The sequence below is a fragment of the Spodoptera frugiperda genome, chromosome 19, assembly GCF_023101765.2.
Source record: "Spodoptera frugiperda isolate SF20-4 chromosome 19, AGI-APGP_CSIRO_Sfru_2.0, whole genome shotgun sequence".
NCBI classification, from domain to species: domain Eukaryota; kingdom Metazoa; phylum Arthropoda; class Insecta; order Lepidoptera; family Noctuidae; genus Spodoptera; species Spodoptera frugiperda.
Genome location: NC_064230.1, coordinates 6,706,568 through 6,719,549, shown reverse-complemented (window position 1 = coordinate 6,719,549; position 12,982 = coordinate 6,706,568). Strand labels below are relative to the sequence as shown.

General features: G+C 52.9%; 1 protein-coding gene across 1 annotated transcript in view; it reads right to left on the bottom strand.

Moving 5' to 3' along the window:
• Positions 1–242: 242 nt before the first annotated feature.
• Positions 243–12,982, bottom strand: part of LOC118281017 (uncharacterized) — a 56,269-nt gene continuing 43,529 nt past the window's right edge. Inside the window, exons 10-14 of the mRNA XM_050700820.1 lie at positions 12,481–12,577; positions 10,850–10,988; positions 4,352–4,534; positions 2,884–3,051; positions 243–1,580 (exon numbers count right to left, since the gene is read on the bottom strand). Coding sequence (XP_050556777.1) covers positions 1,500–1,580; positions 2,884–3,051; positions 4,352–4,534; positions 10,850–10,988; positions 12,481–12,577 — 668 coding nt within the window. The 3' untranslated portion in view covers positions 243–1,499. The remainder of the gene's footprint in view (positions 1,581–2,883; positions 3,052–4,351; positions 4,535–10,849; positions 10,989–12,480; positions 12,578–12,982) is intronic.

Sequence of the window (12,982 nt, the reverse complement as noted above, 5' to 3'; positions counted from 1 at the left end):
CAGAGAAAGCGACTTTGTTTTATACTATGTAGTGAAGCCGGTCAGTTTCTCCAAACGCGCTAATCTTCGAAACTACTAGATCAAATTGAATAGTTATTTTTGTGTTGGATAGTCCATTTATCGAGGAAAGTTATAGGCTATAAAACATCACGCTACAATCAATAGGAGCCGAGCAGCGAGTGAACGCGTTGTAAATTGTATCTTTAGTAAGTAAATGTACAGATAGATAATTTATTAGTCTTGATAATGAGAGATTGCGTAGCCTCACTTTTATAATAAAAAATAAACAAAATGTATACAAAAATCATACAAAAATGATATAAACCTAATCACCACGTACTCACAATGGCACTGGAAAATTAATTAATTTAATATTTTGGACGCGGCGTGTCATTATACATAGTAAACTTATGTTCAAATACTCAAACGCCAATCGATGTTAAGACACTCTCAAACATAGTTGTGTCGCTACAAATCCTTTATAAAAGACAGAGATAGCACGATATTAAGTATATAACTTAAAATTGAGTAGCGTTTCAGTATTCCTCATTTAATTTTGTAATTTAACTAAGGTATCGGATTTCCGATATGTGATAGTGTCCTATTTAGCCTCTTCTCTCCGAGCCGGTCTGTGTGAATGCATACGCATCGTACGCATCGCACGCATTCCGTATGACGTCATCGGTACGCATCGCATGTAGGCATTGCCGATGATGCGGTCCGTACGATGCGGATCAGTGGACGCAGTTGTATGAGTTTCTATACAAGGCAAACTAAAATCCGTTGCGTGCGATGCGTACGATGCGGGCCTGTGGACATTTACTTTTAAAATCCATCTCGATACAAAATCGATTGTTGACAATCGATTCTTATTAATCGATTATTACAGATTACGAGTGTTAATGTCATTACAATGTGTTTTATTAACATCTAACGAATTGACGATTGGCATTAAAACAGCAGTGCTGCCATCTGTGTCAATAATATGGCACTACGGCCTACATGTTACGTGTCGAAGGATTTTGAACGTTATCACTAAAGACATAGAGATGAATTTAGTCAGTAAACAGCGATGAAGGAAAATGATCTTTAGTAGTATAGCAATAAGGGTGAGAGTGACAGTACTACGGCTAATGTCTTATGTTACTGGACCCGGGTATGTCCCACTGTTCAAAGTCGGTGATATAAATGCAATCCCCAATCAATTTGCCAAGTGTGGGGATTATGGCAAACCTCCTCTTTAGACTACTAGAGAGTTCTGGTTGATGGTTATAGCTTCCCAATAATCTCCAAGCAAATCACCAGATGTGGGGATTATGGTAAATCTCCTCTTTACACTAGTAGATAGTTCTGGTTGATGGTTATATAGCTTCCCAATAATCCCCAAGCAATTCACCAAGTGTGGGGATTAAGGAAAATGTTCACTGAAGAAGTTGCAGCGGCTGATGGTGATGATAGCCTACGTGTAGTGTAGCGGCGCCCCCTGTGTGGGTATGTCCTCAGAGGTCGGTCTCGGAGGCCTGCGTGTCGAGCCAGTGCCGGGGCCGCGACCGCCGGCTGCGGCGGGAGGAGGTACTCTGCTGTGAATGGAAATAATATAGTTGAGAAATGTGTTTCTATATCTTCTATACATAGTATAAAACAAAGTCGCCCATTTTGTCTGTAGTCCCTTCGTATGCATAAAACTTTAAAACTACGCAACGGATTTTGATGCGGTTTTCACTAATAGAAAGAGTATTTTCTCCGACAGGTTTTTATATATAATTGAAATACATTGAAACTATATTAGCTGAGTTATAGCGATTTATGTCCAAGAAGTCAGAAAAAAATCTAATTGAAGATTGCATTTGTGCGTGCGCCGCTTATACCGTTGGATACAAGTAAGAACAATGTATAGCAAAAACATTGGTCTTTATTAGTTCTACAAAAAAGTCCGCGATGACATATATCCAGCTTTTTTATTTAAGTCACAAAAACTACTTTTCTGTATTAAAAAAACATTTAATTCGTTGGGTGATGTTTAACTGGTGATATAACCAATAATACATATATCCTTATCATAATAAGTAAGTTCATCATCACGAGCATTTAATTTAGATTATTTTTGCAGTTTACAGTGTGTTATTTAGACATATAGTTTAGGAGATATCACGATATTAGTATTGCGGCACGGTACGGGCCGGCCGCGGCGGCGGGGGCATGCGTTGACTGTATTTGTCGAAGTAGCGGGATACACGCAAACGAAGTTGCGCGGGTCAGCTAGTTATTGATGTAAAAAAATATGTTTATAACATATATGCGGTTTTTTAGGTACTTTTAAGTTGTAAATAATGTGTAAGTAATCGTAATAATTTACTTCGAATACATAAACTCATAATAATATTGAAAAAAAAAAATATGCAACGTCACGCCTTTTATCCCCGAAGGGGTAGGCAGAGGTGCACATTACGGCACGTAATGCCGCTATACAATGTACACACACTTTTCACCATTTGTGTTGTAATTCCCATGTAACACTGAAGTCCAATGTCCCAGGGACATGAATGACTGTCTTGGATGCCGCAACGAAATAAATCAGAAGATACTATTAATGGAGAAGAAAAGAAAATGAAAATTATAGATTCTAGAATTTAAGGAACTTTGTATGAAATATTCTATTATGACGTCATCAGATTTTGATGTCAAATAGCAGACTTATTTGTAGAAATTTAGCCAGAAAAATCGAAAATTAAGTAGTTCTTCTTTATGAATGAGAGTATATTTTATTGTATTGAAAGTTTGTAATAATTTATTTTAGACCGAGGATACTACCCAATTGTGCTGAACGAATGCTACCAGCCCGTACAGGAAGATGGGGGGAGGGGGGACAATTGTGCGTGGTACCTTGTGCCCGGCGTAGTGCCGTAGCAGCGCGTCGTGCACGTCCACCGCGTCCTCCATCTCGCGCGCGCTGCAGCCGCGGCCCGCCGCCAGCAGCTCCGCCTCGTCCACGTCGTGGTACGAGAACAGCTTCGGCGCCGGCGCGCTGTCGCGGAGTGACACCGTGTCCGCCTGCGAACGTTTTAGGGGCCATCCATAAATTACGTCACACGAATTTCATGATTTTTGACCCCCTCCCCCGTCCTTGTCACAATTGGTCACATTTTTGAGACCACCCCCTCCCTAGTGTGACGTCACATTTTATAATTTTACATCTAGAAATAATAATTTAATTAAAACAGCAGTTCCGAAATTTATTTTCGGGAATGTCCTCCCACCCCTTGTCCCACAATGTCACACTTCGTCGACCCCCTCCCTACCCCTTAACGTGTGACGTAATTTATGGATGGCCTTGCCTCTGAGTTTGTTTCAACATTTCTTCTCCGAGTAGTCCGATAAGAAATGCCGGCCTCATCTAGGCATTTAAGAGATTGGCATGTAAAACAGTTACATTGTAACCTATTTGCAAAATAAATATCATTTATCATTTAAGGGGGAAGGGGGGACACGTAACCACGACATCAATGATGCAATTATAAACTAGTTACAATACTAAAAACAAGTTCTCCTCGCTATATATCAACGCTACTTCCGTGACCCGCTCCGCTTCTATAGTTTGTAGCGTGATGTTTTATAGCCTATAACCTTTCTCGATATATGGACTACTTTATATCTCACCGGAACGGGAGTGAACTCGCTGACAAAAACTAGTTTCATCAAAAATTATAACCACAAAAATGCCAAATAATTTATTTCAATAAAAGCTTAAGTACTTGTGAAACATCAGCAAAGAAAGAAATAATAGTCTGTCAGTCCGTCTATCACTGAAGCTAGGCAAAGTGTAGCTTCGAATGGAGAAGAACGAGCAAGAAACTCCATCGTTACTCTTTTAAAAAATATATGTTTACAATTTCTCTGATACATTTTTCCAATCAATAAAAATGAATTTATATTGTGTACTAGCTACTTCCGCGCGGTTTCACCCGCTCTGCTCGGCTCCTATTGGTCATAGCGTGATGTTTTATAGCCTATAGCGATATGTATATAGCCTATAGCGTTCCTCGATAAATGCTCTATCCAACACAAAAAGAATTATTCAAATCGGACCAGTAGTTCCGGAGATTAGCGCGTTCAAACAAACAAACAAACTCTTCAGCTTTATAATATTAGTATAGACTAGCTTCTTCCGCGCAGTTTCACCCGCTCTGCTCGGCTCCTATTGGTCATAGCGTGATGTTTTATAGCCTATAGCCTTCCTCGATAAATGCACTATTCAACACAAAAAGAATTATTCAAATCGGACCAGTAGTTTTGGAGATTAGCGCGTTCAGACAAACTCTTCAGCTTTATAGTATTAGTATGTATGTTTTACCTTGAGCCTAGCAGCGTGCGCCCTGAGTTTGGTCTCGAGCTGGGGCCCCCACTTGGCGGAGGGCGCGGGCCCCTGCAGCGCCTGCAGCCAGGGCCCCGGCGACAGCAGCGGCTGCCCCAGCGAGCCGCCCTCCGACTCCAGCCGAGCCAGGAGTTGCAGCGCTACTTGCTCCGTAGCGGCGCGCTGCAATTGATATAACTAATTATTTTAAACATTATTTTACCCGGGAGTTAAATTTTTGACGTGACAACGTCTTAAATTAGGTTGCGGCTCGGAGTCACTCATGAAAAAGTGTAACGCCCGGTAACGTGACGATGAGTCACCGAACGAGAGAGAGGCCGGACCGGCGAATGTTTTGCGTCTCTCTCCCACTCAACTATGATCGGTCCGCTTATTATTCTGTGGCCGCGCGCGCAGAATTAGGCGAATTGAATCGGCGCGTGCTTGTGTCTCTGTCTCTGTCTTTCTCGAGCGTTATAGTTAAAATTTGTGCAATTCTTATTTTCATTCAATTCCTTGTTCCTATTGTGCAATTTAATAATATTCATATCAATAAATATTCTACCGAGAAAAAGACGTTGTCACGTAAAATCTTCGCCCGTAAAACCGACTTTACAGGCAACCAGTTTTTTAATAGATACTGGGTAGTGGCGCTCTCTGATAAACCCTGAACCTTTTAGGTCCATATCTCACCGAGATGCCATGGCGACGTGGCCAGCGACGTTGCCAACTAGTTCATACTGAGATGTATGACGGCTAATTCACTTGGCGACCGACTGGCGGCGTTGCCAAGTAGCCAGAGTCGACCGCTCCGTATGCGGCGACTGGTGACGTCGCCATGGCAACGTCGCTGGCCACGTCGCCATGGCATCTCGGTGAGATATGGCCCTTATACTGCGATACATATGTGGCTTGTAGTCGAACAGTCCGCTGCTCAGCTCCTATTGATCGTAGCGCGATGTTTCCTATAGAGACATGTTAGCCTATAGGCCTATAGGCCAGCAGCACGTCGTATGTCTCGATGTATGTATGTATGTGTGTGTGCGTGTGGTGTGCGTGTGGTGTGCGTGTGGTGTGCGTGTGGTGTGCGTACCTGGTGCGTGTGCGTGGCGGCGGCGGTCTCTGCGAGCGCCAGCAGCACGTCGTATGTCTCGATGTATGTATGTATGTGTGTGTGCGTGTGGTGTGCGTGTGGTGTGCGTGTGGTGTGCGTACCTGGTGCGTGTGCGTGGCGGCGGCGGTCTCTGCGAGCGCCAGCAGCACGTCGTATGTCTCGATGTATGTATGTATGTGTGTGTGCGTGTGGTGTGCGTGTGGTGTGCGTGTGGTGTGCGTACCTGGTGCGTGTGCGTGGCGGCGGCGGTCTCTGCGAGCGCCAGCAGCACGTCGTATGTCTCGATGTATGTATGTATGTGTGTGTGCGTGTGGTGTGCGTGTGGTGTGCGTGTGGTGTGCGTACCTGGTGCGTGTGCGTGGCGGCGGCGGTCTCTGCGAGCGCCAGCAGCACGTCGTATGTCTCGATGTATGTATGTATGTGTGTGTGCGTGTGGTGTGCGTGTGGTGTGCGTGTGGTGTGCGTGTGGTGTGCGTGTGGTGTGCGTGTGGTGTGCGTACCTGGTGCGTGTGCGTGGCGGCGGCGGTCTCTGCGAGCGCCTGCAGCACGTCGTATGTCTCGATGTATGTATGTATGTGTGTGTGCGTGTGGTGTGCGTGTGGTGTGCGTGTGGTGTGCGTGTGGTGTGCGTGTGGTGTGCGTGTGGTGTGCGTGTGGTGTGCGTACCTGGTGCGTGTGCGTGGCGGCGGCGGTCTCTGCGAGCGCCAGCAGCACGTCGTATGTCTCGATGTATGTATGTATGTGTGTGTGCGTGTGGTGTGCGTGTGGTGTGCGTGTGGTGTGCGTGTTTTGTGCGTACCTGGTGCGTGTGCGTGGCGGCGGCGGTCTCTGCGAGCGCCAGCAGCACGTCGTATGTCTCGATGTATGTATGTATGTGTGTGTGCGTGTGGTGTGCGTGTGGTGTGCGTGTGGTGTGCGTGTGGTGTGCGTGTGGTGTGCGTGTGGTGTGCGTACCTGGTGCGTGTGCGTGGCGGCGGCGGTCTCTGCGAGCGCCAGCAGCACGTCGTATGTCTCGATGTATGTATGTATGTGTGTGTGCGTGTGGTGTGCGTGTGGTGTGCGTGTGGTGTGCGTGTGGTGTGCGTACCTGGTGCGTGTGCGTGGCGGCGGCGGTCTCTGCGAGCGCCAGCAGCACGTCGTATGTCTCGATGTATGTATGTATGTGTGTGTGCGTGTGGTGTGCGTGTGGTGTGCGTGTGGTGTGCGTGTGGTGTGCGTACCTGGTGCGTGTGCGTGGCGGCGGCGGTCTCTGCGAGCGCCAGCAGCACGTCGTATGTCTCGATGTATGTATGTATGTGTGTGTGCGTGTGGTGTGCGTGTGGTGTGCGTGTGGTGTGCGTGTGGTGTGCGTGTGGTGTGCGTGTGGTGTGCGTACCTGGTGCGTGTGCGTGGCGGCGGCGGTCTCTGCGAGCGCCAGCAGCACGTCGTATGTCTCGATGTATGTATGTATGTGTGTGTGCGTGTGGTGTGCGTGTGGTGTGCGTGTGGTGTGCGTGTGGTGTGCGTACCTGGTGCGTGTGCGTGGCGGCGGCGGTCTCTGCGAGCGCCAGCAGCACGTCGTATGTCTCGATGTATGTATGTATGTGTGTGTGCGTGTGGTGTGCGTGTGGTGTGCGTGTGGTGTGCGTGTGGTGTGCGTACCTGGTGCGTGTGCGTGGCGGCGGCGGTCTCTGCGAGCGCCAGCAGCACGTCGTATGTCTCGATGTATGTATGTATGTGTGTGTGCGTGTGGTGTGCGTGTGGTGTGCGTGTGGTGTGCGTGTGGTGTGCGTGTGGTGTGCGTACCTGGTGCGTGTGCGTGGCGGCGGCGGTCTCTGCGAGCGCCAGCAGCACGTCGTATGTCTCGATGTATGTATGTATGTATGTATGTGTGTGTGCGTGTGGTGTGCGTGTGTGTGCGTGTGGTGTGCGTGTGGTGTGCGTGTGGTGTGCGTACCTGGTGCGTGTGCGTGGCGGCGGCGGTCTCTGCGAGCGCCAGCAGCACGTCGTATGTCTCGATGTATGTATGTATGTGTGTGTGCGTGTGGTGTGCGTGTGGTGTGCGTGTGGTGTGCGTACCTGGTGCGTGTGCGTGGCGGCGGCGGTCTCTGCGAGCGCCAGCAGCACGTCGTATGTCTCGATGTATGTATGTATGTGTGTGTGCGTGTGGTGTGCGTGTGGTGTGCGTGTGGTGTGCGTGTGGTGTGCGTGTGGTGTGCGTGTGGTGTGCGTACCTGGTGCGTGTGCGTGGCGGCGGCGGTCTCTGCGAGCGCCAGCAGCACGTCGTATGTCTCGATGTATGTATGTATGTGTGTGTGCGTTTGGTGTGCGTGTGGTGTGCGTGTGGTGTGCGTGTGGTGTGCGTGTGGTGTGCGTACCTGGTGCGTGTGCGTGGCGGCGGCGGTCTCTGCGAGCGCCAGCAGCACGTCGTATGTCTCGATGTATGTATGTATGTGTGTGTGCGTGTGGTGTGCGTGTGGTGTGCGTACCTGGTGCGTGTGCGTGGCGGCGGCGGTCTCTGCGAGCGCCAGCAGCACGTCGTATGTCTCGATGTATGTATGTATGTGTGTGTGCGTGTGGTGTGCGTGTGGTGTGCGTGTGGTGTGCGTGTGGTGTGCGTGTGGTGTGCGTACCTGGTGCGTGTGCGTGGCGGCGGCGGTCTCTGCGAGCGCCAGCAGCACGTCGTATGTCTCGATGTATGTATGTATGTGTGTGTGCGTGTGGTGTGCGTGTGGTGTGCGTGTGGTGTGCGTACCTGGTGCGTGTGCGTGGCGGCGGCGGTCTCTGCGAGCGCCAGCAGCACGTCGTATGTCTCGATGTATGTATGTATGTGTGTGTGCGTGTGGTGTGCGTGTGGTGTGCGTGTGGTGTGCGTGTGGTGTGCGTGTGGTGTGCGTACCTGGTGCGTGTGCGTGGCGGCGGCGGTCTCTGCGAGCGCCAGCAGCACGTCGTATGTCTCGATGTATGTATGTATGTGTGTGTGCGTGTGGTGTGCGTGTGGTGTGCGTGTGGTGTGCGTGTGGTGTGCGTGTGGTGTGCGTACCTGGTGCGTGTGCGTGGCGGCGGCGGTCTCTGCGAGCGCCAGCAGCACGTCGTATGTCTCGATGTATGTATGTATGTGTGTGTGCGTGTGGTGTGCGTGTGGTGTGCGTGTGGTGTGCGTACCTGGTGCGTGTGCGTGGCGGCGGCGGTCTCTGCGAGCGCCAGCAGCACGTCGTATGTCTCGATGTATGTATGTATGTGTGTGTGCGTGTGGTGTGCGTGTGGTGTGCGTGTGGTGTGCGTACCTGGTGCGTGTGCGTGGCGGCGGCGGTCTCTGCGAGCGCCAGCAGCACGTCGTATGTCTCGATGTATGTATGTATGTGTGTGTGCGTGTGGTGTGCGTGTGGTGTGCGTGTGGTGTGCGTGTGGTGTGCGTGTGGTGTGCGTACCTGGTGCGTGTGCGTGGCGGCGGCGGTCTCTGCGAGCGCCAGCAGCACGTCGTATGTCTCGATGTATGTATGTATGTGTGTGTGCGTGTGGTGTGCGTGTGGTGTGCGTGTGGTGTGCGTACCTGGTGCGTGTGCGTGGCGGCGGCGGTCTCTGCGAGCGCCAGCAGCACGTCGTATGTCTCGATGTATGTATGTATGTGTGTGTGCGTGTGGTGTGCGTGTGGTGTGCGTGTGGTGTGCGTGTGGTGTGCGTACCTGGTGCGTGTGCGTGGCGGCGGCGGTCTCTGCGAGCGCCAGCAGCACGTCGTATGTCTCGATGTATGTATGTATGTGTGTGTGCGTGTGGTGTGCGTGTGGTGTGCGTGTGGTGTGCGTACCTGGTGCGTGTGCGTGGCGGCGGCGGTCTCTGCGAGCGCCAGCAGCACGTCGTATGTCTCGATGTATGTATGTATGTGTGTGTGCGTGTGGTGTGCGTGTGGTGTGCGTGTGGTGTGCGTACCTGGTGCGTGTGCGTGGCGGCGGCGGTCTCTGCGAGCGCCAGCAGCACGTCGTATGTCTCGATGTATGTATGTATGTGTGTGTGCGTGTGGTGTGCGTGTGGTGTGCGTGTGGTGTGCGTACCTGGTGCGTGTGCGTGGCGGCGGCGGTCTCTGCGAGCGCCAGCGGCACGTCGTATGTCTCGATGTATGTATGTATGTGTGTGTGCGTGTGGTGTGCGTGTGGTGTGCGTGTGGTGTGCGTACCTGGTGCGTGTGCGTGGCGGCGGCGGTCTCTGCGAGCGCCAGCAGCACGTCGTATGTCTCGATGTATGTATGTATGTGTGTGTGCGTGTGGTGTGCGTGTGGTGTGCGTGTGGTGTGCGTACCTGGTGCGTGTGCGTGGCGGCGGCGGTCTCTGCGAGCGCCAGCAGCACGTCGTATGTCTCGATGTATGTATGTATGTGTGTGTGCGTGTGGTGTGCGTGTGGTGTGCGTGTGGTGTGCGTACCTGGTGCGTGTGCGTGGCGGCGGCGGTCTCTGCGAGCGCCAGCAGCACGTCGTATGTCTCGATGTATGTATGTATGTGTGTGTGCGTGTGGTGTGCGTGTGGTGTGCGTGTGGTGTGCGTACCTGGTGCGTGTGCGTGGCGGCGGCGGTCTCTGCGAGCGCCAGCAGCACGTCGTATGTCTCGATGTATGTATGTATGTGTGTGTGCGTGTGGTGTGCGTGTGGTGTGCGTACCTGGTGCGTGTGCGTGGCGGCGGCGGTCTCTGCGAGCGCCAGCAGCACGTCGTATGTCTCGATGTATGTATGTATGTGTGTGTGCGTGTGGTGTGCGTGTGGTGTGCGTGTGGTGTGCGTACCTGGTGCGTGTGCGTGGCGGCGGCGGTCTCTGCGAGCGCCAGCAGCACGTCGTATGTCTCGATGTATGTATGTATGTGTGTGTGCGTGTGGTGTGCGTGTGGTGTGCGTGTGGTGTGCGTGTGGTGTGCGTGTGGTGTGCGTACCTGGTGCGTGTGCGTGGCGGCGGCGGTCTCTGCGAGCGCCAGCAGCACGTCGTATGTCTCGATGTATGTATGTATGTGTGTGTGCGTGTGGTGTGCGTGTGGTGTGCGTGTGGTGTGCGTACCTGGTGCGTGTGCGTGGCGGCGGCGGTCTCTGCGAGCGCCAGCAGCACGTCGTATGTCTCGATGTATGTATGTATGTGTGTGTGCGTGTGGTGTGCGTGTGGTGTGCGTGTGGTGTGCGTACCTGGTGCGTGTGCGTGGCGGCGGCGGTCTCTGCGAGCGCCAGCAGCACGTCGTATGTCTCGATGTATGTATGTATGTGTGTGTGCGTGTGGTGTGCGTGTGGTGTGCGTGTGGTGTGCGTACCTGGTGCGTGTGCGTGGCGGCGGCGGTCTCTGCGAGCGCCAGCAGCACGTCGTATGTCTCGATGTATGTATGTATGTGTGTGTGCGTGTGGTGTGCGTGTGGTGTGCGTGTGGTGTGCGTACCTGGTGCGTGTGCGTGGCGGCGGCGGTCTCTGCGAGCGCCAGCAGCACGTCGTATGTCTCGAGCGCGCGGTCGGCGGCGCGCAGCGCGCAACACAGCGACACCGACGTCGACTCCGACACTGCGCACGCGCAATACAACCTGAAATGGACATTTGGAACATTACAAGGAGTTACAATGCATTGCCAACATTTCGGAAGTAAAAAATTCGGGATTAGAAAATTTGGGAAGATAAAATATGTTCCCCGCCCTCTGTATGTACAGTGTACAGTGTACAGTGTCGAGTGTCCAGTGTACAGTACCTGTGCGCAGTGTCGGCGGCCCGTGCGAGTGCACAGTGCAGCACGCGGCGCTCGGCCCGCAGCCCCGCCCTCTGTATGTACAGTGTACAGTGTACAGTGTCGAGTGTCCAGTGTACAGTACCTGTGCGCAGTGTCGGCGGCCCGTGCGAGTGCACAGTGCAGCACGCGGCGCTCGGCCCGCAGCCCCGCCCTCTGTATGTACAGTGTACAGTGTACAGTGTCGAGTGTCCAGTGTACAGTACCTGTGCGCAGTGTCGGCGGCCCGTGCGAGTGCACAGTGCAGCACGCGGCGCTCGGCCCGCAGCCCCGCCCTCTGTATGTACAGTGTACAGTGTACAGTGTCGAGTGTCCAGTGTACAGTACCTGTGCGCAGTGTCGGCGGCCCGTGCGAGTGCACAGTGCAGCACGCGGCGCTCGGCCCGCAGCCCCGCCCTCTGTATGTACAGTGTACAGTGTACAGTGTCGAGTGTCCAGTGTACAGTACCTGTGCGCAGTGTCGGCGGCCCGTGCGAGTGCACAGTGCAGCACGCGGCGCTCGGCCCGCAGCCCCGCCCTCTGTATGTACAGTGTACAGTGTACAGTGTCGAGTGTCCAGTGTACAGTACCTGTGCGCAGTGTCGGCGGCCCGTGCGAGTGCACAGTGCAGCACGCGGCGCTCGGCCCGCAGCCCCGCCCTCTGTATGTACAGTGTACAGTGTACAGTGTCGAGTGTCCAGTGTACAGTACCTGTGCGCAGTGTCGGCGGCCCGTGCGAGTGCACAGTGCAGCACGCGGCGCTCGGCCCGCAGCCCCGCCCTCTGTATGTACAGTGTACAGTGTACAGTGTCGAGTGTCCAGTGTACAGTACCTGTGCGCAGTGTCGGCGGCCCGTGCGAGTGCACAGTGCAGCACGCGGCGCTCGGCCCGCAGCCCCGCCCTCTGTATGTACAGTGTACAGTGTACAGTGTCGAGTGTCCAGTGTACAGTACCTGTGCGCAGTGTCGGCGGCCCGTGCGAGTGCACAGTGCAGCACGCGGCGCTCGGCCCGCAGCCCCGCCCTCTGTATGTACAGTGTACAGTGTACAGTGTCGAGTGTCCAGTGTACAGTACCTGTGCGCAGTGTCGGCGGCCCGTGCGAGTGCACAGTGCAGCACGCGGCGCTCGGCCCGCAGCCCCGCCCTCTGTATGTACAGTGTACAGTGTACAGTGTCGAGTGTCCAGTGTACAGTACCTGTGCGCAGTGTCGGCGGCCCGTGCGAGTGCACAGTGCAGCACGCGGCGCTCGGCCCGCAGCCCCGCCCTCTGTATGTACAGTGTACAGTGTACAGTGTCGAGTGTCCAGTGTACAGTACCTGTGCGCAGTGTCGGCGGCCCGTGCGAGTGCACAGTGCAGCACGCGGCGCTCGGCCCGCAGCCCCGCGCACCGCGCCGCCCACACACACCCGCCCTCTGTCGGACATAAATACAATCATTATAATCAGACCAGTCGTTCCGGAGATTAGCACGTTCAAACATACCAACAGACATAGCAACCCTTTAGCTTTACAAATGAAGTATAGATATACATATACATGTAAGTAGCTTCCACGACAAGGTACGAGATCGATTTAAGTTGGACGAGATCGAAACGTTACTGTGTTTAGTCCTCCGATTAGTTGGTTCATTGTGAATGAGTAAATGAGTGAGTGAAGGAATGAGTGAGTGAGTGAATGAGTGAGTGAGTGAATAAGAGAGTGAGTGAGTCAGTAAATGAGTGAGTAAATAAATGTGTGAATGAGCGGGTAATTGAGTGAATGGACGAGTGAGTGAGTGAGTGAGTAAGTAAGTAAGTAAGGAGTGAGTAGTGAGAGAGTA